Source organism: Oncorhynchus nerka, linkage group LG10 (assembly GCF_034236695.1).
Source record: "Oncorhynchus nerka isolate Pitt River linkage group LG10, Oner_Uvic_2.0, whole genome shotgun sequence".
Classification (NCBI taxonomy): domain Eukaryota; kingdom Metazoa; phylum Chordata; class Actinopteri; order Salmoniformes; family Salmonidae; genus Oncorhynchus; species Oncorhynchus nerka.
In genome coordinates this window covers 82,275,402-82,303,259 of record NC_088405.1, presented here as the reverse complement: position 1 = coordinate 82,303,259, position 27,858 = coordinate 82,275,402, and the positions used below count along the sequence as shown (strand labels likewise).

Below are 27,858 nucleotides of genomic sequence, written 5' to 3'. Positions count from 1 at the left end.
GTCTGGATACTTATGTAAATATTTTATTTTGTATGTATTTTTTGCAAAAAAATCGAGTGATAATAATGTGCTTTTAGTTTTAAATAACACTTAATTTAAAACCCTTTCCAACCCAAACTGCAACTCCCTTTCCAACTCCCTTTCCATCATTGGAAGCTGACCATCAATGTATATTTGTTTTTTGTATTTTTTGCTTTCATGCAGTATGACATTATTTTTGTAATGAGAAGCGCTATATAAATTAAATACAATTACTATTATTGTTTTGTATGCCTATAGGGGCACAGGATCAGATGAGAGGCACACATCAATAAAACACCTCCATGTAGCCCTACTCAGGTCTTAGAAAATGTAATATAATAGAATGAAATAGAATATCATATAATATGTTATTATATCATAGGGAAATGTGATTTGCAACCAAAAAACAGGAATAGGCCTACCTCTGATGGCCCCTTTCAGACAAACCTGAAATCATCTGCTTTGTGTAGGCTGTGAAAAGCACTGGGTCTGGGTAACAAGGGGGTGGGGGAATATGCGTCTAATTCCACAGAAGACCTACTGGCATAGCCAAGTAATTTATCCCCTTTGTGTTTGTTGGACATAACTGATGCTGTCTACGCTCCTCCCCCTTTCTTTCAGTCGCTACCTCAGTGGTCGAGACAGGTAGGCTAGGCTACGGTTAATATTGCACAGGATACCTCACGTGAACTTCCAGGTTATTGTTTATTTTCTGTATTCGCATCTTCCCTGTCGGCAATCATATAAAAAGCCTAGTGTGTAACTTCCTTTGTAGGATACCTGAACAGTTGCTCTTGTCGTTGAATGATCGACCGTTATTGGTTTTAGGCAACATAGCCTAATTTCCCATCCATGCCAGGTGAAGTCTTGAAGGTACATTTTATAATATGTTGTGCTATTGTGCATGTCTGATTTTTTCGTTTATTACCTTATTGTATTGTAGATCTAGCCTATTTTTTCAGTAAATAAGTTTGCATGTGAGTGTCTAGTTTAACCAAATAAACACTTATTTGGAAAACAGTTATATTGTAGGCTAATGTTGTTGTTTTTTAATGGAAAATGTTAATTATCTGAACAACAAACCATAGTTTCGTATTATGCAGTGAATGTTTAATCGTATTTGTATTCAAATAATACGTTTGTTCCAGTCAATAAGTAAATAGCCTATCATTTCACGATCGTACAAAATAAAGAAAACACTCCGTTTAGATGTTTACTTTTTATATACCTCATTCAAAAAAAGCCAACGACCAGGTTGTGAATGCAGTATAGCCTATACATGTTTTTTCCCGAATAGATTGACAAAGGGTGTGGATCAGAACTATAACAGCCCATGCTGCCTGGAAGGCTGATTGGCTATCCCGGCGGTGATATGATCGTGCAGGGAGCAGCTGCTGTGCATGGCTATCAAATTTCATGCTGTGCCGCCTGTGCATGTAGAGGGCTTATTATTGTGTTATCGGTGCGCAATCGTCTACCAATTCAAAACGAGCAACCATAAAATGTATGCTACAGTGGTCTTATTCTGTGTACATTTTTTTTTTTAACTTTGCAAAAGTGACTTTAATTATAAAGCATATGCAATGAAAGGGATAGTTCACCATAAAATCAAAGTCAGATTTCACTTTAATTGAAATGTTAAAATCAGCTTTATTCAATGTCGAACTCTTAACACCAAATGAAAAAATATATAGATTAGACCTAGTACTGTAAAACATTAATTAACCCAATAATTTTAAGCCTTCTCTACTCTCATCTTCGCTCACTCTTTCTCTCTCCCTCCCTCCAGCTCCCTCGTCCATTCCTCACCATGGGGTTTGGAAGCACTAGTGAGCCTCAACCTCTGCCTCAGGGCGACCAACATCCCCAGTGGAAAGAGATGAGCTTCTGCGAGGGCCCACGCCACTCAGAACAGATCCTCCAGGTGCTCAACGTCTACCGCTGCAGCGGCACCTTCACCGACATGGTCCTGCAGGTGGACAGCAGTGAGTTCCCATGCCACCGCGCCATCCTCAGCGCCGGCAGCATCTACTTCCGCACGATGTTCAACGGGCAGCTCCGCGAGAGCCGCCAGCAGCTGGTGCGCATCCAGGGCATAGGTGCCTCCACCATGGAGACGGTGCTCAACTTCGTGTATGAGGGCAAGGCGGTGCTGGATGAGGCCAACGTGGGAAGCGTGTTCGGCGCCGCCGACATGCTGGGTGTCAGCGTGCTCAGCAAGGCATGTGTGCAGTTCCTGGAGGAGCGTATGGACCACTCCAACTGCCTAGGCATCATGGACTTCGCTAGCTCATACCTCATCACGCCTCTGGCAGACAAGTGCCAGACTATGTTGTACAGGGACTTTGTGGAGGTCTACAAGCACGAAGAGTTCCTGAGCTTAGCCAAAGAGCGTGTGGTGGAGCTTCTGACCAGCGAGCAACTCCAGGTGGACAAGGAGGAGGTGTTGGTGGAGGCAGTGCTGAAATGGGTGCACCACGTGCCCGCAGAAAGGAAAGGGGCCCTCCAGGAGCTGTTGGAGCTAGTGCGTCTGCCTCTGGTGGACCCTGTTTTCTTCGTCAATGTGATAGAGTCGGACGACCTGGTCCAGGACTGCAGGGAGTGCCGGCCACTGCTGCAGGAGGCCAGGATGTACCATGTCCTGGGGAGGGAAGTGGACTCTGTGCGGACCAGACCGAGAAAGTAAGTACTAAAGCCATTGGTGTCAAAAACATCAGCCAGCCTTATGTATGTATGTACAATTATGCTCTATAGTGGTCGCTGACACTGGTCCTGAATAGCTACAGGGTGTGGAGGCTTTTTTTCCCAGCCCAATGCAGACACATTTAGTTCAGCTAATTAAAGTATTGATGATACGATATTTGGTTAAATCAAGTGCTAGGCTGGAACATAGCTTCTTTCAGGACAAGGATTTTGCTACCTTTTTTCTAACCTGAAAACAAAACAAAGTAAAGGAGAGAGAAGAGGGAATTCTTCTATGAGCGAAAATACAGTTCTGGTATGTCTCTCTGCTGTAGACTCATATCACTAATAGTCACATTTGTAAAAATACTAGTACATATTCAGGGAGTCTGTATTGTTGTCCAGTTTGTTCTCAGTTTTTCAGTTAAAATATATTCACTCTGTCTGTCGGTCTGTCTGTGCTCAGGTGCATGGGGAGAGCGGAGGTGATCGTGGTGATCGGAGGCTGTGACAGAAACGGCTTCTCCAGACTGTCCTTCACTGAGAAACTCAATCCTTACACAAAAGAGTGGGTGCCCGGTGCCACCATCCCAGGATACTCTAAGTCCGAGTTTGCCAGTTGTGAGCTGCAGAATGAAGTATACGTGTCAGGTGTGCCACTGTTATAAGCAAATGTTGATCGTCACAAGATGAGACGATGGTGCATATTACTATAGGTTTATATTAGTATTTTATCTTTGACAATTACTTGTGAACATACTATTACCATGTTATTACAACTTTATCCCATGCTGTAATGTAAAGTGCTACCAAATATGTTTATTATGTAATGGTAGATGTTTAGGAACTGTCCCCTAGATAATAAGCTATTCATACTTTATCAGGGCAATAGCTGTGAACAAGCCATGTTTGTTATTGTGCAAAGCACATTGCTGTCAAACCTGTTTTTACACCTTACATCAGTTCTACTGTCAACTGACAGAGCTTCTGCTTATTCAAAGGGAAATGCATGTTTTTCTGTGGGATGTCTTTAATTGCTTTTCCATAGCATCTCTGCTCTAGGTTTATTTTCCCAGACAGGCATGTCCACAGCCTATAAGAAAACCCAAGGCAGTGGCATTTTTGAAAGTTATAAAACATGGCCACTGTCTCAGTTCTGAAATATGGGGCTATATGTATCAATAGTCTCAGAGTAGGAGTGTCCATTAAATCTTATTCATTGTGATCTAAATGGCAAACCTGATCTTAGATGAGCACTCCTACTCTAAGATGCTTGATAGCCTTCATATTGACCCTGACTTGATTGTATCGTCCTGCAGGAGGCCAGTTGAATAGCTCGGATGTGTGGAAGTACATGCCCCAGGTGGACCACTGGGTTCGTGTCGCCTCCTTGGCCAAGGCCAGGTGGAGGCACAAGATGGCTGCTCTGCTTGGAAAGGTGAGCCTGCCTTTGTTCCAGTTGCCTCCCTCCCCATAATAATTGACATCCATTTGTGATTAAGTCAAAGTCAGCGTTGTGAGCGCTTAGGAGTTCTCCCATAATTAATATTTGTAGAGTCCGAGCAGGCTGGTTTGCAATTTGACCATAGACTGGGTAGAATAAGAATTGTACTGAGTTAAGCTGTGTGTGTGTTTGTGGTTGTAGCTGTATGCAGTGGGAGGCTTCAATGGGCTGGAGCGCTTGTCCAATGTGGAGTGCTACAGCGTCTACGACAACCAGTGGCGGACTGTAGCCCCTTTACTGCTGGCCGTGAGCTCAGCGGCTCTTGTGGGCTGCTCTGGCAAGCTCTACGTCATTGGTGGGGCCGTGAACAATGACTGCAATACCAACAAGGTGAGCTGGAATCTGTGGTGTAGAGCGAAATTGCCCCTCGACGCTGATCATGGGTCAGTTTTGCATTTCCCCCACTAATGGTTAAAGACCCCCTCCAGCAATTTTTTTTACTTTTAATGTTGAAAAGCGATATCACAAATATAAATACATGAAAATACACAGCAAACTTCAAGGAGTAGGGTATTCAAGGAGTTAGTCTGATGGGATTCCGTTATGCCATCGGCCTCCTCGCTTGAGGAACAATAGAGAACAAATGACGAAATGCCCACCCCCCCACTTGTGCAATTTCATGACATACCTGGACATAGCCGCAGGAAGTAGGGGTGCTGAGGATGCTGCTGCCCCTGTGAAAAATCGGAATAAAAAAATACACATTAATAATGCATTTTATATTTTTTGAAGATTTTCTTTCCCACACAAAAGTAGTGCACTGGGCCTTTACTAGTCCTGTATTAATGGACCGATATAGGCATCTGTAGCACGGGCAAAAGATCTGTACCTATGGGAAATTTCTGCCCGAAATGGGTCAGGCATACAGTAGAGGTTAGATTACCCTTTTCAGAATACTGAACTGAGGCGAACTGAGTTATGCATCCACCATTGTTGTTGGAACCATGTGTGAAAAGAAAAGACCTGAGCCAGCACAGTACGGTTTGGGTGGTATGGTAGTGTGAAAAGGGTATTGAGAGTTGAGGTAAACTATTACATTAAAACTATTTGCTTTACTTCACACATATCATGAAATCACGGTTAAAGTTTAAGAACAGAATAGCAATATTGTTGACATTTCATCATCTACCAGCACGTGTTGTTGTTATTGGCCCAGCGTCGTCCGGTTAGGGGAGGGTTTGGCCGGGGTAGGCCATCATTGTGAAATAAGAATTTGTTCTTAACTGACTTGCCTAGTTAAATAAAGGTTAAATAAATTAAAATAAATATTGTAGTCCACACCACACATAGACAACGGCTTAAACAAAGAATAGCTGGATTATGGAATGACAAGTACTCCCTATGTAGATATATTAAATGTCAACCAAGGTTCTTAAATTCTGACATAGGGAGCCTTGTTTTGCTTTTGTGAAATGTCTTGGAAAGTTTTGTGGAATTGGCCATGGAAGTGGTTATGGAAGTGACCTTTTCCAAAGAATACCTTCAGAATCACATTACTTACTTTCATTTTATATCTTGTTGTCCATTTGAAGATGTTCTCTATACTGTAATGCTCATTGGACTGTAGGCTATAACCAAATTCTGAAGATCAAAAGATGCTTTTCTTTTATGCCTTAGGGCTTGCCTTAACACGATTCTTAGAATGGATTCCAGGAAACCAGACGCATTCCAAACTGTCAGTACTATCATACTCCATTAAGAACCCCCTCATTTATTATTTGCATACAAAACAGACACACTATTTGTGTCGAGTGGATCTGCTGTTTTTATTTATTTTTTTAACCTTTATTTAACCAGGAAGGGCTCATTGAGATTAAAATCTCTTTTTCAAGAGCGCCCTGGCCAAGATAGGCAGCACCAAGTCATTACAAAAGAATTACAGACAGACAACATGAAAAACTACAAGTAATCTAGTAAAAACCATTGAATTCACAAGAGTATAAAACAGCAAATTAAAAACATTGACAGGTCAGGGAATCAGCCTCAAAATCCTCCATCAGTGATTTAAAAACACCAATCGGGACAAGTTCTTCCAGTTTAAAAGTATTTTGTAAGGTGTCCCAAGACGATGGCGCAGAGTACTTAAAAGCCCTTTTACCAAATTCAGTTCGGACATTTGGAACAGTTAGCAGGATAAAGTCAAGCGAACGAAGAGAGTACCCACCACATTTCCGAACAATAAAAATGCACAAATAAAAAGATAATAAACCCAAAATGGCTTTGTAAATAAAAGTATACCAGTGACTGAGCCTACGAGTGACTAGAGAAGGCCAGGCAACCCTGGTATACAAAGTGCAGTGGTGCCTAAAGGTTTTGCAGTTTAAAATAAATCTTAAAGTGCAATGGTAAAGAGTGTCAATTGATCTCAAACACTGAGCGGAAGCATTCATATATAAAATATCCCCATAGTCTAGTAAAGGCATAAATGTAGCTGATACTAGCCTCCTTCTGGCTTCAAAAGAAAAACAGGCCTTATTCCTAAAATAAAATCCCAATTTCAGCTTAAATTTTTTTGTAAGTTGTTGAATATGCAATTTTAAAGAGAGGCCATCATCAATTAAAATTCCAAGACATTCCAAGATATTTATATGAGGTTACAACCAAGATATTTATATGAGGTTACAACCTCAACCTTATTGTTCGGAAATGTGGTGGGTACTTCCGGCGCCGACAGAGATGGCCGCCTCGCTTCGCGTTCCTAGGAAACTATGCAGTTTTTTGTTTTTTTACGTGTTATTTCTTGCATTGGTACCCCAGGTCATCTTAGGTTTCATTACATACAGTCGAGAAGAAATACTGAACATAAGAGCAGCGTCAACTCACCATCAGTACGACCAAGAATATGACTTTCGCGAAGCGGACCCACTTTTTTGCCCGCTTTGAGGACAATACAGTGCCACTGCCACTGCCCGCAACTAAAACATGCGGAATCTCCTTCACTGCAGCCGACGTGAGGAAAACATTTAAACGTGTCAACCCTCGCAAGGCTGCAGGCCCAGACGGCATCCCCAGCCGCGCCCTCAGAGCATGCGCAGACCAGCTGGCTGGTGTGTTTACGGACATATTCAATCAATCCCTATCCCAGTCTGTTGTTCCCACATGCTTCAAGAGGGCCACCATTGTTCCTGTTCCCAAGAAAGCTAAGGTAACTGAGCTAAACGACTACCGCCCCGTAGCACTCACTTCCGTCATCATGAAGTGCTTTGAGAGACTAGTCAAGGACCATATCACCTCCACCCTACCTGACACCCTAGACCCACTCCAATTTGCTTACCGCCCAAATAGGTCCACAGACGATGCAATCTCAACCACACTGCACACTGCCCTAACCCATCTGGACAAGAGGAATACCTATGTGAGAATGCTGTTCATCGACTACAGCTCGGCATTTAACACCATAGTGCCCTCCAAGCTCGTCATCAAGCTCGAGACCCTGGGTCTCGACCCCGCCCTGTGCAACTGGGTACTGGACTTCCTGACGGGCCGCCCCAGGTGGTGAGGGTAGGCAACAACATCTCCACCCCGCTGATCCTCAACACTGGGGCCCCACAAGGGTGCGTTCTGAGCCCTCTCCTGTACTCCCTGTTCACCCACGACTGCGTGGCCACGCACGCCTCCAACTCAATCATCAAGTTTGCGGACGACACAACAGTGGTAGGCTTGATTACCAACAACGACGAGACGGCCTACAGGGAGGAGGTGAGGGCCCTCGGAGTGTGGTGTCAGGAAAATAACCTCACACTCAACGTCAACAAAACTAAGGAGATGATTGTGGACTTCAGGAAACAGCAGAGGGAACACCCCCCTATCCACATCGATGGAACAGTAGTGGAGATTGTAGTAAGTTTTAAGTTCCTCGGCGTACACATCACAGACAAACTGAATTGGTCCACCCACACAGACAGCATCGTGAAGAAGGCGCAGCAGCGCCTCTTCAACCTCAGGAGGCTGAAGAAATTCGGCTTGTCACCAAAAGCACTCACAAACTTCTACAGATGCACAATCGAGAGCATCCTGTCGGGCTGTATCACCGCCTGGTACGGCAACTGTTCCGCACACAACCGTAAGGCTCTCCAGAGGGTAGTGAGGTCTGCACAACGCATCACCGGGGGCAAACTACCTGCCCTCCAGGACACCTACACCACCCGATGTCACAGGAAGGCCATAAAGATCATCAAGGACAGCAACCACCTGAGCCACTGCCTGTTCACCCCGCTATCATCCAGAAGGCGAGGTCAGTACAGGTGCATCAAAGCTGGGACCGAGAGACTGAAAAACAGCTTCTATCTCAAGGCCATCAGACTGTTAAACAGCCACCACTAACATTGAGTGGCTGCTGCCAACACACTGACTCAACTCCAGCCACTTTAATAATGGGAATTGATGGGAAATTATGTAAAATATATCACTAGCCACTTTAAACAATGCTACCTAATATAATGTTTACATACCCTACATTATTCATCTCATATATATACGTATATACTGTACTCTATATAATCTACTGCATCCTTATGTAATACATGTATCACTAGCCACTTTAACTATGCCACTTTGTTTACATACTCATCTCATATGTATATACTGCACTCAATACCATCTACTGTATCTTGCCTACGCCGCTCTGTACCATCATTCATTCATATATCTTTATGTACATATTCTTTATCCCCTTACACTTGTGTCTATAAGGTAGTAGATTTGGAATTGTTAGCTAGATTACTTGTTGGTTATTACTGCATTGTCGGAACTAGAAGCACAAGCATTTCGCTACACTCGCACTAACATCTGCTAACCATGTGTATGTGACAAATACAATTTGATTTGATTTGATCTCCTTGCCCTGACAGGTAGTAGGTGAAATAGGTGAAAGGTTCAGAGGTCTATTTCTTGCATTATAAAACACCATTAGTTTAGTTTTCTCAGTATTGAGGATAAGCTTCAATTGACACAAGGTATGTTGAACAGTATAAAAAGGAGTTTGCATGTTCTGGAAAGCTTTTGTAAGAGACGAGGCACAACAGTAAATAACAGTATCATCAGCATAAAATTGAAGTTGTGCATTTTGGACATTTTTGTCTAAATCATTTATATAAATAGTGAATAAGAGAGGACCAAGTACAGAGCCTTGGGGCACACCATTCCAGACCGGCAATTTAACAGACATAAGCCACATCAAATTGAGTGCACTGAGTTTTATCAGACAGATAGTTAGCAAACCATGCAACTGCATGCTCTGAAAGACCTACACTCGACAATCTCTGCCTTAGTATAGCATGATCAACTGTATCAAAAGCCTTAGAGAGATCAATAAAAAGTGAGACACTGTTGTTCTGCTGATGTGGAAGCCACAAACAATAATGTAGTATTAGTCAAATGTAGTGTTAAGCCATTTCTTACAAGACCCTACTTTTACTGTCCATAGAGGTTCAGTGCATTTTAGGCCGGTTTCCCAGACACAGAATAGTCCTGGACTGAAAAGCAGTTTCAATAGAGATTCTCCATTGAAAATTAATTTTACTCCTAGACTAGTCTTAATATCAGGAAACCATCCCCAAAAGTAATGTATTATAAGAAAACCCTTTAGGCATACTAAATGTCTAAAAATACATAATAAAGATAAAATTTGCTATTTATATACACATGCATACGTTAAAAAAATATATGTAATGCCTAATATGTGATCTCTATATCTCTAGCACACCTAATTCTATCTTTAACCTTCTCTTAAACAACCCTACTTGTGCTGTCCATACCATAGAGATCCTATTGTTTTATACAATATATATACAAAAGTATTTGGACACCCCTTCAAATGAGTGATTTCGGCTATTTCAGCCACACCCGTTGCTGACCGGTGTATAAAATCGAGTACACAGCCATGCAATCTTCATAGACAAACATTGGCAGTAGAATGACCCCTCTGAAGAGCTCAGTGATTTTCAACGTGGCACTGTCCTAGGATGCCACCTTTCCAACATATCAGTTAATCAAATTTCTGCCCTGTTAGAGCTGCTCCGGTCAACTGTAAGTGCTGTTATTGTGAAGTGGAAATGTCTAGGAGCAACAACGGCTCAGCCGCGAAGTGGTAGGCCACACAAGCTCACAGAACGGGACCGCAGAGTGCTGAAGTGCGTAGCGAGTAAAAATAGTCTGTCCTCGCTCAGTTGCAACACTCACTACCAAGTTCCAAACTGCCTCTAGAAGCAACGTCAGCACAAGAACTGTTCGTCAGGAGCTTAATGAAATGGGTTTCCGTTCCCAAGCAGCCGCACATAAGCCTAAGATCACCAACCGCATAGTGCCAACTGTAAAGTTTGGGGGCGGAGGAATAATGGTCTGGGGCTGTTTTTCATGGTTCGGGGCTAGGCCCCTAAGCTCCAGTGAAGGGAAATCTTAACGCTACATCATACAATGACATTCCAGATGATTATTTGCTTCCAACTTTGTGGCAACAGTTTGGGGAAGGCCCATTTCTGTGCACAAAGTGAGGTCCATACAGAAGTTGTTTGTCGAGATCGGTGTGGAAGAACATGAGTGCCCTGCACAGAGCCCTGCTCTCGACCCCATCGGACACCTTTGGGATGAATTGGAATGCAGACTGCAAGCCAGACCTAATTGCCCAACATCAGTGCCCAACCTTACTAATGCTCTTGTGGCTGAATTGAAGTAAGTCCCTGCAGCAATGTTCCAACATCTAGTGGAAAGCTTACCCAGAAGAGTGGAGGCTGTTATAGCAGCAAAGGGGGGACCAACTCCATATTAATACCAGTGATTTTGGAATGAGATGTTTGACAAGCAGGTGTCCACATACGTTTGGTCATAGTGTATGTTCTAAATGTAATTCTATGGTCCATACAGGTTCAGTGCTATAACACAGAAGAGGACCAATGGCAGTATGTGTCATCCTGTCCCTTCTCTCAGAGATGCATCAATGCCACCGCACACAATAACACCATCTATGTGGTGGGAGGACTCCTGGACCAGATTTACAGCTACACACCAAAGACCGATAACTGGAGCAAAGTGGTGGACTTACCAATGAAGCTGGTAAGTGAATTTGATACTAGTAGGTGTAACCAGTGGGTTACATAAAATAGGGAAATCACTTTGCTTTTGACAACTCCTGTTTGTCAAGTGCCAGATAAGGATTTACAATCATAATTGTTGAAATCACAACAAAAACAATCCCTATGTAGACACCCGTGTAGACACCCGTGTACAGCGAATGGGATTATAATTTCTGATATGGCCACATATGAGAAGAAACAGGAGTTGAGGAGCAGTAGGCCATTCATTTATAATTTGTGGGTTGTAAAGCTTCTAAAGCCACATGATTTTGGAGCTGCCTGTCACACATTAGTTTGGCTTGTATGGGTTGAAATTCATTCAGTCAGGAAGTTCCAAATGACATATTATCCAAGGAAAGGAAACCTGGGACGGTTTTCATGAGGCTTTTCAGAGTAGGTGTGCTGATCTAGGATTTTATCTTTTAGTTTTATCTTTTGGAACATAATGAACAAGATCACAGGGACAGGGGCGACCTGATCCTAGATCAGCACTCCTACTCTGAGACCCTTTATGAATAAGGCCCCTGACCCTTATGTCTCTGTGTCTGTCTATCAGGAGAGCTGTGGCCTGACTGTGTGTGAGGGGAAGGTCTACATCGTCGGGGGGAGAGATAGTTGTGCCTCGGCCACCGACCAGGTTTGGGCCTACAGTCCTGAGAGCGGCAAGCTGACAGACGAGAAGCCCATGTCACGCAGTGTCAGCTACCACGGTTGTGTCACTGTCACCCAGTGGCCACCAAAGAAGACCCACTGAGGTGTAGGTGGAAGTTGCCACTAGACGCTGATCATGGGTCAGTTATACTAATGGTTAAAGGTAGTTTTGGGGAGGAGAAGCTGATCCTAGCTCTGTACCTAGGGGGAAACTTCACCCCAGAACCTGGGCTGCTGCCTGATGATTGGCAGTTGACTGAATCATGTTCCCATAGCCTGCTACTATTGGATGAAAGTACTTACAACTCCCTCCCCCATCTATAGACCACAAGAATGATAAGAGGCGACAAGAGACGGCCCAGACCTCACGTTTTGAGGTTGTTGCTTCAACGCCTTGTCAGTTTTGTATTTATGTAATATGTTGTTAGATGCCATTTAATTGAGGAAGAGGCCCAGAACATACACTACCGTTCAAATGTTTGGGGTCACTTAAAAATGCAAATTTTTCGTCCATTAAAATAACATCAAATTGATCAGAAATACATTGTAGACATTGTTAATGTTTTAAATGACTATTGTAGCTGGAAACGGCAGATTTTTTAAATGGAATATCTACGTAGGCGTACGGAGGCCCATTATCAGCAACCATCACTCCTGTGTTCCAATGGCACAACTTATTAGCTAATCCATGTTTATCATTTTAAAGGGCTAATTGATCATTAGAAAACCCTTTTGCAATTATGTTAGCACAGCTGAAAACTGTTGTTCTAAATAAAGAAGCAATAAAACTGGCCTTCTGTAGGCTAGTTGAGTATCTGGAGCGTAGGCATTTGAGGGTTCGATTACAGGCTCAAAATGGCCAGAAACAAAGAACTTTCTTCTGAAACTTATCATTCTATTCTTGTTCTGAGAAATTAAGGCTATTACATGCGAGAAATTGCCAAGAAACTGAAGATCTCGTATAACGCGGTGTACTACTCCCTTCACAGAATAGCTCAAACTGGCTCTAACCAGAATAGAAAGAGGAGTGGGTGGCCCCGGTGTACATGTTTCTGGCCATTTTGAGCCTGTAATCGAACCCAGAAATGCTGATGCTCCAGATACACAACTAGTCTAAAGGCCAGTTTTATTGCTCCTTTAATCAGAACAACAGTTTTCAGCTGTGCTAACATAATTGCAAAATGTTTTTCTAATGATCAATTAGCCTTTTAAAATGATAAACTTGGATTAGCTAACACAACGTGCCACTGGAACACAGGAGTGATGGTTGCTGATAATGGGCCTCAGTACGCCTAGATATTCCATAAAAAATCTGCCGTTTCCGGCTATAATAGTCATTTACAACTTTAACAATGTCTACACTGTATTTCTGATCAATTGTATGTTATTTTAATGGACAACATTTTTGCTTTTCTTTCAAAAACGAGGACATTTCTAAGTGACTCCAAACTTTTGAAAGGTGGTGTACACTTACACATTTGCTCACTTTAGTGACCTTGCTTCAATGGAAGGTTTCCTTGAGTGCCAATTGTTTTTTTTATTTTTATAAATGGCACCTTTAGGAACCTGCCATCCTGCATTTTTTTCTTATTATCCATTTGGCCTCGATCCTGACAATGACCTCAACAAGACTGTCAGATGAGGAACCTCATTGTCAACTCTGTTTGTGTCCCAAATGGCACCCTATTCCCTATAGTGTAGGCTCTGAACAGAAGTAGTGCACTATATAGGGAGTAGGGTGCCATTTTGGAGATATAGATTGCACAATGCTGTGACAGGTATACCACACAGATACAAAGAGGGAGGAGATTCCATATCAAGTGCAGATGAGACATGATCCAATTTGTAAGTCGCTCTGGATAAGAGCGTCTGCTAAATGACTTAAATGTAAATGTAAATGTAATAAAATCACATCAAGGCTTACATTCCACAGGCTTACATTCCACAGTTGATGGCCTGTAATTACTGGTTAGAAACAGATAGTGAAACAAGACTTCTTATGAACTAAATAGAGACTTCTAGTGTTCTGATGAATTATCACTACCTGTAGTCTCCTGTCATTTGAAGCATGAGAAAAGTAGGCATCTGGCCACCCTTACCTACGCCTTGATTTAGATTCAGGTTCAGTTAAATGATCTGAGACAAATGTTTGTGATGGTTTAGTGACCACATCTACTTGTATGTATTGCTTATACACAGTCTAAGGGGCAAATCCTCATTTCCACTCAAATATGATTTTGACTTAGAAAATATGTAGTCAGGATTCACCCCTTAGCACTTAATACAGCAGACAGGTCCTTCAGTTCCTGCATTTTAAGTAATTATTGCCTCATAACTGACAGCATATGAACAGACATTGATCAACAAGCACTTGACATGAATCCTAACTTGAGATCCACATGCATAACTCGGATTTAATCATTTATTGATGTAAATGGGAGACTTACATACATCCAGGGCTCTGTTCAACCTGTAGTGCTGAAGCGTAATAGAAATGTAAAGGTAATTTCCGATTGTGCCGGCATTTGCAGTGTTTACCGCGTGAATACAGTCTCCACTAACTTCCGTGATACGGATTGAATAGAGCCCATAAACTTTCAGTGATGCGCACAGATCACAATGACCAAGTTATCAAAAGAGAAAACAGAACAGTACTTTTAAGAACTGTGATAGCATAATTACAAGATTATGTTATGTTTATACACCAAATTGTTGTTTTATGAAATAGAGTATAAGGTTCTTAGGACTCTCTTTCTGAGTTAACTGAGAGGAGTCTTTTGAAGCATGGGCTGGCAACTGTTGAAGAGATGGTTTCCACTCTAGATTCCTGCAGTTAGTCTGGGCATATAGTTAAGGAAAATGGGTTTTTCCTTGAGCTAACAATGGCTTGCTGATAAAAACCTAAAGTTGGCACTCATAGACAAGATGTGGTGTGTTCCTTTTATTGTATTCTAATGCTGATTTAACTTTCCATTTGAATGAAGGAATCACTGTGCAAACATTCCAGCTCATACCCATACAATGTGATTGACATGCCAATATTGTTTTCCAAGATGTGGTGTGTGTGACCCGAGATAGAGATAACCTGGAAGAGTTTAGAACAATGCCTCATTTTCTCATCTTCCTGGCATCTGGGAAACTAAGCTGCTTTGGAAGTAAAACAACATCCCATGCAGATAACCAGGACATCAACCAAGGGGGCTTATGGGAAGGTTAGAAATGACTGACTAAGCATTTTTAGGGCCTATATAATATCTCTTTATTCCTTATCAGTTAGGCTCTCAGCCGACAGTTTCATTATTGCAATAATTAATCGATATTACATAAAGATGATTGTTTGAAGAAATGACCAAGTCTCTCTCAGTACTGAATTTCCACGACAGAACACTGACCACATAGCACAAATGAATTATTTTTTAACAGTAACCATACTTATTTTGTAGATAAAACTTATTTGAATGTTTATCTTCACTCTAACCTGGTCAGTTGTATGTATTCATATAGTTCCCTTTTTGTAAATGTTTTAGTGTATGAAGAAACTAGGTCACAATTTGAATTGAATGACACTTTCCACTCAAATCTGAATCCCATACTTCAATATGAAACATACTGTATGTGTATGATGTACATACCTGAACTCCCTAATCACTTTTTTTAAAAAAAGAAGAAGTTATATTCTAATGCTGAGTTAACTTTCCATTTGAATGAAGGAATCACTGTGCAAACTTTCCAGCTCATACCCATACAATGTGATTGACATGCCAATATTGTTTTCCAGTGTTTTCTGTTTTTTGGCTGACTAGGTTAAGTATTTTTGATTATTACTAATTTAAGTGTGAGATTCCAATAAAGCTGATGTTCCTACAGTGAAGGTATTGAATACATTTCTGGATAAATAGATATCAGATAATTGAAACTGACAATGTTCCCTGTAGTCTGCAACAGTGCTGTTATGGTGAGCTACAATCTCAGACAGTTTTCAGTTAGATTTTGGGGAGGCCTGGCTTCCCTTGGCATCCATGAAAACATGCCATTGGACGTTTTTACTATTATTTAGACAATTTAGACATTGTTAAGACACTAATTGGAACTGAGAGGAACAGCAATTGGAAATAATTTCGTCAACCTCCAGGGTCCTCACCTCAGAAACCCTAAGGTGGTCATCGCATTTGCCAAAATATTTGACCACTGACTCTTGAGTATGATAAGAAATTGTATTTTTCTGCTGTAAGAGCTGTTGTGATATCATCTGTTATCTTAATCCTCTCTTTTTCATGGAAGCGTCTGGTTACATTCCAGAGATGGCACAGTGGTATCAGATATCTATCTTTACTCTACTGGTATTATGGGACTGATGTACGGGAACAAACAAACAAGTCACCATCAGACCAGTTTTGAAGTTTCTTAGAAAACCTAAGGCAACATCCCTCTCAAGCTTCCTTAGAGAACTGACCTGAAATGGGGAAATTGAAAAGGTTCTCATGTACTGTAGATAGGAATGTCTTCTTAAGAAAGTAGGGTAACACTTCATTTTAAGGGGTCCTTAATACAGTGTAATTGCATGTTTAATTACACTGTAACAAGTATTGTAGTTCATTGTAATAGCTCATAGTTACACTGTAACAACAACATGTAACTGGTGGTTATTGCGGTCTGTAATTACAGAGGAGTAGCAAATACTTGTTACACATGGGAAAGTTTCCCCTAAAATCTCCAATTCAGTGTGTAGTTTCTTCTCAGCTGCATCTGATTCAGTAATAACTGTCACAAGGTTGTAATCTCTTGTCGACAGATGTGCTGGGTGTCCAAGATTACAGAGGTTGGCGGATCAATAGGCTTTAATTACCTACCCGTGAATGTGCACTCTTCAAAATCTCCACTCAATGTGGTTGCTAGCACTTGTCCCCAAAAAGTGTACCATCTGGGTTCATTTGGTTGGGTTTACAATAACAGATCAGACATAGATAAACCTCTGACTGGGGTTTTGCTATTTATATACACATGCATACGTAAAAAAAATATATGTAATGCCTAATATGTGATCTCTATATCTCTAGCACACCTAATTTTATCTTTAACCTTCTCTTAAACAACCCTGCTTGTGCTGTCCATACCATAGAGATCCTATTGTTTTATACAATATATATACAAAAGTATTTGGACACCCCTTCAAATGAGTGATTTCGTCTATTTCAGCCACACCCGTTGCTGACCGGTGTATAACGTCGAGTACACAGCCATGCAATCTTCATAGACAAACATTGGCAGTAGAATGACCCCTCTGAAGAGCTCAGTGATTTTCAACGTGGCACTGTCCTAGGATGCCACCTTTCCAACATATCAGTTAATCAAATTTCTGCCCTGCTAGAGCTGCTCCGGTCAACTGTAAGTGCTGTTATTGTGCAGTGGAAATGTCTAGGAGCAACAACGGCTCAGCCGCGAAGTGGTAGGCTACACAAGCTCACAGAACGGGACCGCAGAGTGCTGAAGTGCGTAGCGAGTAAAAATAGTCTGTCCTCGCTCAGTTGCAACACTCACTACCAAGTTCCAAACTGCCTCTAGAAGCAACGTCAGCACAAGAACTGTTCGTCAGGAGCTTAATGAAATGGGTTTCCGTGCCCAAGCAGCCGCACACAAGCCTAAGATCACCAACCGCATAGTGCCAACTGTAAAGTTTGGGGCGGAGGAATAATGGTCTGGGGCTGTTTTTCATGGTTCGGGGCTAGGCCCCTAAGCTCCAGTGAAGGGAAATCTTAACGCTACAGCATACAATGACATTCCAGATGATTCTTTGCTTCCAACTTTGTGGCAACAGTTTGGGAAGGCCCATTTCTGTGCACAAAGTGAGGTCCATACAGAAGTTGTTTGTCGAGATCGGTGTGGAAGAACTTGAGTGCCCTGCACAGAGCCCTGCTCTCGACCCCATCGGACACCTTTGGGATGAATTGGAATGCAGACTGCAAGCCAGACCTAATCGCCCAACATCAGTGCCCAACCTTACTAATGCTCTTGTGGCTGAATTGAAGTAAGTCCCTGCAGCAATGTTCCAACATCTAGTGGAAAGCTTACCCAGAAGAGTGGAGGCTGTTATAGCAGCAAAGGGGGGACCAACTCCATATTAATACCAGTGATTTTGGAATGAGATGTTTGACAAGCAGGTGTCCACATACGTTTGGTCATAGTGTATGTTCTAAATGTAATTCTATGGTCCATACAGGTTCAGTGCTATAACACAGAAGAGGACCAATGGCAGTATGTGTCATCCTGTCCCTTCTCTCAGAGATGCATCAATGCCACCACACACAATAACACCATCTATGTGGTGGGAGGACTCCTGGACCAGATTTACAGCTACACACCAAAGACCGATAACTGGAGCAAAGTGGTGGACTTACCAATGAAGCTGGTAAGTGAATTTGATACTAGTAGGTGTAACCAGTGGGTTACATAAAATAGGGAAATCACTTTGCTTTTGACAACTCCTGTTTGTCAAGTGCCAGATAAGGATTTACAATCATAATTGTTGAAATCACAACAAAAACAATCCCTATGTAGACACCCGTGTACAGCGAATGGGATTATAATTTCTGATATGGCCACATATGAGAAGAAACAGGAGTTGAGGAGCAGTAGGCCATTCATTTATAATTTGTGGGTTGTAAAGCTTCTAAAGCCACATGATTTTGGAGCTGCCTGTCACACATTAGTTTGGCTTGTATGGGTTGAAATTCATTCAGTCAGGAAGTTCCAAATGACATATTATCCAGGGAAAGGAATCCTGGGACGGTTTTCATGAGGCTTTTCAGAGTAGGTGTGCTGATCTAGGATTTTATCTTTTAGTTTTATCTTTTGGAACATAATGAACAAGATCACAGGGACAGGGGCGACCTGATCCTAGATCAGCACTCCTACTCTGAGACCCTTTATGAATAAGGCCCCTGACCCTTATGTCTCTGTGTCTGTCTATCAGGAGAGCTGTGGCCTGACTGTGTGTGAGGGGAAGGTCTACATCGTCGGGGGGAGAGATAGTTGTGCCTCGGCCACCGACCAGGTTTGGGCCTACAGTCCTGAGAGCGGCAAGCTGACAGACGAGAAGCCCATGTCACGCAGTGTCAGCTACCACGGTTGTGTCACTGTCACCCAGTGGCCACCAAAGAAGACCCACTGAGGTGTAGGTGGAAGTTGCCACTAGACGCTGATCATGGGTCAGTTATACTAATGGTTAAAGGTAGTTTTGGGGGAGGAGAAGCTGATCCTAGCTCTGTACCTAGGGGAAACTTCACCCCAGAACCTGGGCTGCTGCCTGATGATTGGCAGTTGACTGAATCATGTTCCCATAGCCTGCTACTATTGGATGAAAGTACTTACAACTCCCTCCCCCATCTATAGACCACAAGAATGATAAGAGGCGACAAGAGACGGCCCAGACCTCACGTTTTGAGGTTGTTGCTTCAACGCCTTGTCAGTTTTGTATTTATGTAATATGTTGTTAGATGCCATTTAATTGAGGAAGAGGCCCAGAACATACACTACCGTTCAAATGTTTGGGGTCACTTAAAAATGCAAATTTTTCGTCCATTAAAATAACATCAAATTGATCAGAAATACATTGTAGACATTGTTAATGTTTTAAATGAATATTGTAGCTGGAAACGGCAGATTTTTTAAATGGAATATCTACGTAGGCGTACGGAGGCCCATTATCAGCAACCATCACTCCTGTGTTCCAATGGCACGACTTATTAGCTAATCCATGTTTATCATTTTAAAGGGCTAATTGATCATTAGAAAACCCTTTTGCAATTATGTTAGCACAGCTGAAAACTGTTGTTCTAAATAAAGAAGCAATAAAACTGGCCTTCTGTAGGCTAGTTGAGTATCTGGAGCGTAGGCATTTGAGGGTTCGATTACAGGCTCAAAATGGCCAGAAATAAAGAACTTTCTTCTGAAACTCATCATTCTATTCTTGTTCTGAGAAATTAAGGCTATTACATGCGAGAAATTGCCAATAAACTGAAGATCTCGTATAACGCGGTGTACTACTCCCTTCACAGAATAGCTCAAACTGGCTCTAACCAGAATAGAAAGAGGAGTGGGTGGCCCCGGTGTACATGTTTCTGGCCATTTTGAGCCTGTAATCGAACCCACAAATGCTGATGCTCCAGATACACAACTAGTCTAAAGGCCAGTTTTATTGCTCCTTTAATCAGAACAACAGTTTTCAGCTGTGCTAACATAATTGCAAAATGTTTTTCTAATGATCAATTAGCCTTTAAAATGATCAACATGGATTAGCTAACACAACGTGCCACTGGAACACAGGAGTGATGGTTGCTGATAATGGGCCTCAGTACGCCTAGATATTCCATAAAAATCTGCCGTTTCCGGCTATAAGTCATTTACAACTTTAACAATGTCTACACTGTATTTCTGATCAATTTTATGTTATTTTAATGGACAACATTTTTGCTTTTCTTTCAAAAACGAGGACATTTCTAAGTGACTCCAAACTTTTGAAAGGTGGTGTACACTTACACATTTGCTCACTTTAGTGACCTTGCTTCAATGGAAGGGTTCCTTGAGTGCCAATTGTTTTTTTAAATAAATGGCACCTTTAGGAACCTTCCATCCTGCATTTTTTTCTTATTATCCATTTGGCCTCGATCCTGACAATGACCTCAACAAGACTGTCAGATGAGGAACCTCATTGTCAACTCTGTTTGTGTCCCAAATGGCACCCTATTCCCTATAGTGTAGGCTCTGAACAGAAGTAGTGCACTATATAGGGAGTAGGGTGCCATTTTGGAGATATAGATTGCACAATGCTGTGACAGGTATACCACACAGATACAAAGAGGGAGGAGATTCCATATCAAGTGCAGATGAGACATGATAAAATCACATCAAGGCTTACATTCCACAGGCTTACATTCCACAGTTGATGGCCTGTAATTACTGGTTAGAAACAGATAGTGAAACAAGATTTCTTATGAACTAAATAGAGACTTCTAGTGTTCTGATGAATTATCACTACCTGTAGTCTCCTGTCATTTGAAGCATGAGAAAAGTAGGCATCTGGCCACCCTTACCTACGCTTTGATTTAGATTCAGGTTCAGTTAAATGATCTGAGACAAATGTTTGTGATGGTTTAGTGACCACATCTACTTGTATGTATTGCTTATACACAGTCTAAGGGGCAAATCCTCATTTCCACTCAAATATGATTTTGACTTAGAAAATATGTAGTCAGGATTCACCCCTTAGCACTTAATACAGCAGACAGGTCCTTCAGTTCCTGCATTTTAAGTAATTATTGCCTCATAACTGACAGCATATGAACAGACATTGATCAACAAGCACTTGACATGAATCCTAACTTGAGATCCACATGCATAACTCGGATTTAATCATTTATTGATGTAAATGGGAGACTTACATACATCCAGGGCTCTGTTCAACCTGTAGTGCTGAAGCGTAATAGAAATGTAAAGGTAATTTCCGATTGTGCCGGCATTTGCAGTGTTTACCGCGTGAATACAGTCTCCACTAACTTCCGTGATACGGATTGAATAGAGCCCATAAACTTTCAGTGATGCGCACAGATCACAATGACCAAGTTATCAAAAGAGAAAACAGAACAGTACTTTTAAGAACTGTGATAGCATAATTACAAGATTATGTTATGTTTATACACCAAATTGTTGTTTTATGAAATAGAGTATAAGGTTCTTAGGACTCTCTTTCTGAGTTAACTGAGAGGAGTCTTTTGAAGCATGGGCTGGCAACTGTTGAAGAGATGGTTTCCACTCTAGATTCCTGCAGTTAGTCTGGGCATATAGTTAAGGAAAATGGGTTTTTCCTTGAGCTAACAATGGCTTGCTGATAAAAACCTAAAGTTGGCACTCATAGACAAGATGTGGTGTGTTCCTTTTATTGTATTCTAATGCTGATTTAACTTTCCATTTGAATGAAGGAATCACTGTGCAAACATTCCAGCTCATACCCATACAATGTGATTGACATGCCAATATTGTTTTCCAAGATGTGGTGTGTGTGACCCGAGATAGAGATAACCTCTTCCTGGCATCTGGGAAACTAAGCTGCTTTGGAAGTAAAACAACATCCCATGCAGATAACCAGGACATCAACCAAGGGGGCTTATGGGAAGGTTAGAAATGACTGACTAAGCATTTTTAGGGCCTATATAATATCTCTTTATTCCTTATCAGTTAGGCTCTCAGCCGACAGTTTCATTATTGCAATAATTAATCGATATTACATAAAGATGATTGTTTGAAGAAATGACCAAGTCTCTCTCAGTACTGAATTTCCACGACAGAACACTGACCACATAGCACAAATGAATTATTTTTTAACAGTAACCATACTTATTTTGTAGATAAAACTTATTTGAATGTTTATCTTCACTCTAACCTGGTCAGTTGTATGTATTCATATAGTTCCCTTTTTGTAAATGTTTTAGTGTATGAAGAAACTAGGTCACAATTTGAATTGAATGACACTTTCCACTCAAATCTGAATCCCATACTTCAATATGAAACATACTGTATGTGTATGATGTACATACCTGAACTCCCTAATCACTTTTAAAAAAAAAAGAAGAAGTTATATTCTAATGCTGAGTTAACTTTCCATTTGAATGAAGGAATCACTGTGCAAACTTTCCAGCTCATACCCATACAATGTGATTGACATGCCAATATTGTTTTCCAGTGTTTTCTGTTTTTGGCTGACTAGGTTAAGTATTTTTGATTATTACTAATTTAAGTGTGAGATTCCAATAAAGCTGATGTTCCTACAGTGAAGGTATTGAATACATTTCTGGATAAATAGATATCAGATAATTGAAACTGACAATGTTCCCTGTAGTCTGCAACAGTGCTGTTATGGTGAGCTACAATCTCAGACAGTTTTCAGTTAGATTTTTGGGGAGGCCTGGCTTCCCTTGGCATCCATGAAAACATGCCATTGGACGTTTTTACTATTATTTAGACAATTTAGACATTGTTAAGACACTAATTGGAACTGAGAGGAACAGCAATTGGAAATAATTTCGTCAACCTCCAGGGTCCTCACCTCAGAAACCCTAAGGTGGTCATCGCATTTGCCAAAATATTTGACCACTGACTCTTGAGTATGATAAGAAATTGTATTTTTCTGCTGTAAGAGCTGTTGTGATATCATCTGTTATCTTAATCCTCTCTTTTTCATGGAAGCGTCTGGTTACATTCCAGAGATGGCACAGTGGTATCAGATATCTATCTTTACTCTACTGGTATTATGGGACTGATGTACGGGAACAAACAAACAAGTCACCATCAGACCAGTTTTGAAGTTTCTTAGAAAACCTAAGGCAACATCCCTCTCAAGCTTCCTTAGAGAACTGACCTGAAATGGGGAAATTGAAAAGGTTCTCATGTACTGTAGATAGGAATGTCTTCTTAAGAAAGTAGGGTAACACTTCATTTTAAGGGGTCCTTAATACAGTGTAATTGCATGTTTAATTACACTGTAACAAGTATTGTAGTTCATTGTAATAGCTCATAGTTACACTGTAACAACAACATGTAACTGGTGGTTATTGCGGTCTGTAATTACAGAGGAGTAGCAAATACTTGTTACACATGGGAAAGTTTCCCCTAAAATCTCCAATTCAGTGTGTAGTTTCTTCTCAGCTGCATCTGATTCAGTAATAACTGTCACAAGGTTGTAATCTCTTGTCGACAGATGTGCTGGGTGTCCAAGATTACAGAGGTTGGCGGATCAATAGGCTTTAATTACCTACCCGTGAATGTGCACTCTTCAAAATCTCCACTCAATGTGGTTGCTAGCACTTGTCCCCAAAAAGTGTACCATCTGGGTTCATTTGGTTGGGTTTACAATAACAGATCAGACATAGATAAACCTCTGACTGGGGTTTTGCTATTTATATACACATGCATACGTAAAAAAATATATGTAATGCCTAATATGTGATCTCTATATCTCTAGCACACCTAATTTTATCTTTAACCTTCTCTTAAACAACCCTGCTTGTGCTGTCCATACCATAGAGATCCTATTGTTTTATACAATATATATACAAAAGTATTTGGACACCCCTTCAAATGAGTGATTTCGTCTATTTCAGCCACACCCGTTGCTGACCGGTGTATAACGTCGAGTACACAGCCATGCAATCTTCATAGACAAACATTGGCAGTAGAATGACCCTCTGAAGAGCTCAGTGATTTTCAACGTGGCACTGTCCTAGGATGCCACCTTTCCAACATATCAGTTAATCAAATTTCTGCCCTGCTAGAGCTGCTCCGGTCAACTGTAAGTGCTGTTATTGTGCAGTGGAAATGTCTAGGAGCAACAACGGCTCAGCCGCGAAGTGGTAGGCTACACAAGCTCACAGAACGGGACCGCAGAGTGCTGAAGTGCGTAGCGAGTAAAAATAGTCTGTCCTCGCTCAGTTGCAACACTCACTACCAAGTTCCAAACTGCCTCTAGAAGCAACGTCAGCACAAGAACTGTTCGTCAGGAGCTTAATGAAATGGGTTTCCGTGCCCAAGCAGCCGCACACAAGCCTAAGATCACCAACCGCATAGTGCCAACTGTAAAGTTTGGGGGCGGAGGAATAATGGTCTGGGGCTGTTTTTCATGGTTCGGGCTAGGGCCCCTAAGCTCCAGTGAAGGGAAATCTTAACGCTACAGCATACAATGACATTCCAGATGATTCTTTGCTTCCAACTTTGTGGCAACAGTTTGGGAAGGCCCATTTCTGTGCACAAAGTGAGGTCCATACAGAAGTTGTTTGTCGAGATCGGTGTGGAAGAACTTGAGTGCCCTGCACAGAGCCCTGCTCTCGACCCCATCGGACACCTTTGGGATGAATTGGAATGCAGACTGCAAGCCAGACCTAATCGCCCAACATCAGTGCCCAACCTTACTAATGCTCTTGTGGCTGAATTGAAGTAAGTCCCTGCAGCAATGTTCCAACATCTAGTGGAAAGCTTACCCAGAAGAGTGGAGGCTGTTATAGCAGCAAAGGGGGGACCAACTCCATATTAATACCAGTGATTTTGGAATGAGATGTTTGACAAGCAGGTGTCCACATACGTTTGGTCATAGTGTATGTTCTAAATGTAATTCTATGGTCCATACAGGTTCAGTGCTATAACACAGAAGAGGACCAATGGCAGTATGTGTCATCCTGTCCCTTCTCTCAGAGATGCATCAATGCCACCACACACAATAACACCATCTATGTGGTGGGAGGACTCCTGGACCAGATTTACAGCTACACACCAAAGACCGATAACTGGAGCAAAGTGGTGGACTTACCAATGAAGCTGGTAAGTGAATTTGATACTAGTAGGTGTAACCAGTGGGTTACATAAAATAGGGAAATCACTTTGCTTTTGACAACTCCTGTTTGTCAAGTGCCAGATAAGGATTTACAATCATAATTGTTGAAATCACAACAAAAACAATCCCTATGTAGACACCCGTGTACAGCGAATGGGATTATAATTTCTGATATGGCCACATATGAGAAGAAACAGGAGTTGAGGAGCAGTAGGCCATTCATTTATAATTTGTGGGTTGTAAAGCTTCTAAAGCCACATGATTTTGGAGCTGCCTGTCACACATTAGTTTGGCTTGTATGGGTTGAAATTCATTCAGTCAGGAAGTTCCAAATGACATATTATCCAGGGAAAGGAATCCTGGGACGGTTTTCATGAGGCTTTTCAGAGTAGGTGTGCTGATCTAGGATTTTATCTTTTAGTTTTATCTTTTGGAACATAATGAACAAGATCACAGGGACAGGGGCGACCTGATCCTAGATCAGCACTCCTACTCTGAGACCCTTTATGAATAAGGCCCCTGACCCTTATGTCTCTGTGTCTGTCTATCAGGAGAGCTGTGGCCTGACTGTGTGTGAGGGGAAGGTCTACATCGTCGGGGGAGAGATAGTTGTGCCTCGGCCACCGACCAGGTTTGGGCCTACAGTCCTGAGAGCGGCAAGCTGACAGACGAGAAGCCCATGTCACGCAGTGTCAGCTACCACGGTTGTGTCACTGTCACCCAGTGGCCACCAAAGAAGACCCACTGAGGTGTAGGTGGAAGTTGCCACTAGACGCTGATCATGGGTCAGTTATACTAATGGTTAAAGGTAGTTTTGGGGGAGGAGAAGCTGATCCTAGCTCTGTACCTAGGGGAAACTTCACCCCAGAACCTGGGCTGCTGCCTGATGATTGGCAGTTGACTGAATCATGTTCCCATAGCCTGCTACTATTGGATGAAAGTACTTACAACTCCCTCCCCCATCTATAGACCACAAGAATGATAAGAGGCGACAAGAGACGGCCCAGACCTCACGTTTTGAGGTTGTTGCTTCAACGCCTTGTCAGTTTTGTATTTATGTAATATGTTGTTAGATGCCATTTAATTGAGGAAGAGGCCCAGAACATACACTACCGTTCAAATGTTTGGGGTCACTTAAAAATGCAAATTTTTCGTCCATTAAAATAACATCAAATTGATCAGAAATACATTGTAGACATTGTTAATGTTTTAAATGAATATTGTAGCTGGAAACGGCAGATTTTTTTTAAATGGAATATCTACGTAGGCGCACGGAGGCCCATTATCAGCAACCATCACTCCTGTGTTCCAATGGCACGACTTATTAGCTAATCCATGTTTATCATTTTAAAGGGCTAATTGATCATTAGAAAACCCTTTTGCAATTATGTTAGCACAGCTGAAAACTGTTGTTCTAAATAAAGAAGCAATAAAACTGGCCTTCTGTAGGCTAGTTGAGTATCTGGAGCGTAGGCATTTGAGGGTTCGATTACAGGCTCAAAATGGCCAGAAATAAAGAACTTTCTTCTGAAACTCATCATTCTATTCTTGTTCTGAGAAATTAAGGCTATTACATGCGAGAAATTGCCAATAAACTGAAGATCTCGTATAACGCGGTGTACTACTCCCTTCACAGAATAGCTCAAACTGGCTCTAACCAGAATAGAAAGAGGAGTGGGTGGCCCCGGTGTACATGTTTCTGGCCATTTTGAGCCTGTAATCGAACCCACAAATGCTGATGCTCCAGATACACAACTAGTCTAAAGGCCAGTTTTATTGCTCCTTTAATCAGAACAACAGTTTTCAGCTGTGCTAACATAATTGCAAAATGTTTTTCTAATGATCAATTAGCCTTTTAAAATGATCAACATGGATTAGCTAACACAACGTGCCACTGGAACACAGGAGTGATGGTTGCTGATAATGGGCCTCAGTACGCCTAGATATTCCATAAAAAATCTGCCGTTTCCGGCTATAAGTCATTTACAACTTTAACAATGTCTACACTGTATTTCTGATCAATTTTATGTTATTTTAATGGACAACATTTTTGCTTTTCTTTCAAAAACGAGGACATTTCTAAGTGACTCCAAACTTTTGAAAGGTGGTGTACACTTACACATTTGCTCACTTTAGTGACCTTGCTTCAATGGAAGGGTTCCTTGAGTGCCAATTGTTTTTTTTAAATAAATGGCACCTTTAGGAACCTTCCATCCTGCATTTTTTTCTTATTATCCATTTGGCCTCGATCCTGACAATGACCTCAACAAGACTGTCAGATGAGGAACCTCATTGTCAACTCTGTTTGTGTCCCAAATGGCACCCTATTCCCTATAGTGTAGGCTCTGAACAGAAGTAGTGCACTATATAGGGAGTAGGGTGCCATTTGGAGATATAGATTGCACAATGCTGTGACAGGTATACCACACAGATACAAAGAGGGAGGAGATTCCATATCAAGTGCAGATGAGACATGATAAAATCACATCAAGGCTTACATTCCACAGGCTTACATTCCACAGTTGATGGCCTGTAATTACTGGTTAGAAACAGAT

The 27,858-nt window shown here is 41.6% G+C and overlaps 2 protein-coding genes across 2 annotated transcripts; both read left to right on the top strand.

The window, feature by feature from the left end:
• The first annotated feature begins 620 nt into the window (after positions 1-620).
• On the top strand, positions 621-12,096 carry klhl35 (kelch-like family member 35). The gene is made up of 7 exons (XM_029672076.2): positions 621-894; positions 1,811-2,703; positions 3,170-3,354; positions 4,023-4,141; positions 4,349-4,537; positions 11,069-11,257; positions 11,834-12,096. The coding sequence occupies exons 1-7, from the start codon at positions 874-876 to the stop codon at positions 12,029-12,031; spliced, it is 1,794 nt and encodes a 597-aa protein (XP_029527936.1). The 5' UTR covers positions 621-873; the 3' UTR covers positions 12,032-12,096.
• Positions 12,097-15,031: 2,935 nt separating this feature from the next.
• On the top strand, positions 15,032-19,626 carry LOC135573727 (kelch-like protein 35). Its single transcript, XM_065023391.1, has 3 exons — positions 15,032-15,140; positions 18,084-18,334; positions 18,899-19,626. Exons 1-3 carry the CDS (start codon positions 15,032-15,034, stop codon positions 19,094-19,096), a joined length of 558 nt encoding a protein of 185 aa, XP_064879463.1. The 3' UTR covers positions 19,097-19,626.
• The last annotated feature ends 8,232 nt before the right edge of the window (positions 19,627-27,858 follow it).

What these genes read in the sequence shown, in the direction of transcription:
- klhl35 (XM_029672076.2), top strand. Translation starts at nt 874, where the DNA reads ATGCCAGGTGAAGTCTTGAAG. An exon ending in GAATGAAGTATACGTGTCAG is followed by an intron (nt 3,355 to 4,022) that starts GTGTGCCACTGT and finishes ATCGTCCTGCAG; the next exon opens with GAGGCCAGTTGAATAGCTCG. An exon ending in TGGACTTACCAATGAAGCTG is followed by an intron (nt 11,258 to 11,833) that starts GTAAGTGAATTT and finishes TCTGTCTATCAG; the next exon opens with GAGAGCTGTGGCCTGACTGT.
- LOC135573727 (XM_065023391.1), top strand. Translation starts at nt 15,032, where the DNA reads ATGCCTCATTTTCTCATCTTCCTGGCATCTGGGAAACTAAGCTGCTTT. An exon ending in CCAAGGGGGCTTATGGGAAG is followed by an intron (nt 15,141 to 18,083) that starts GTTAGAAATGAC and finishes ATGTTTGACAAG; the next exon opens with CAGGTGTCCACATACGTTTG. An exon ending in TGGACTTACCAATGAAGCTG is followed by an intron (nt 18,335 to 18,898) that starts GTAAGTGAATTT and finishes TCTGTCTATCAG; the next exon opens with GAGAGCTGTGGCCTGACTGT.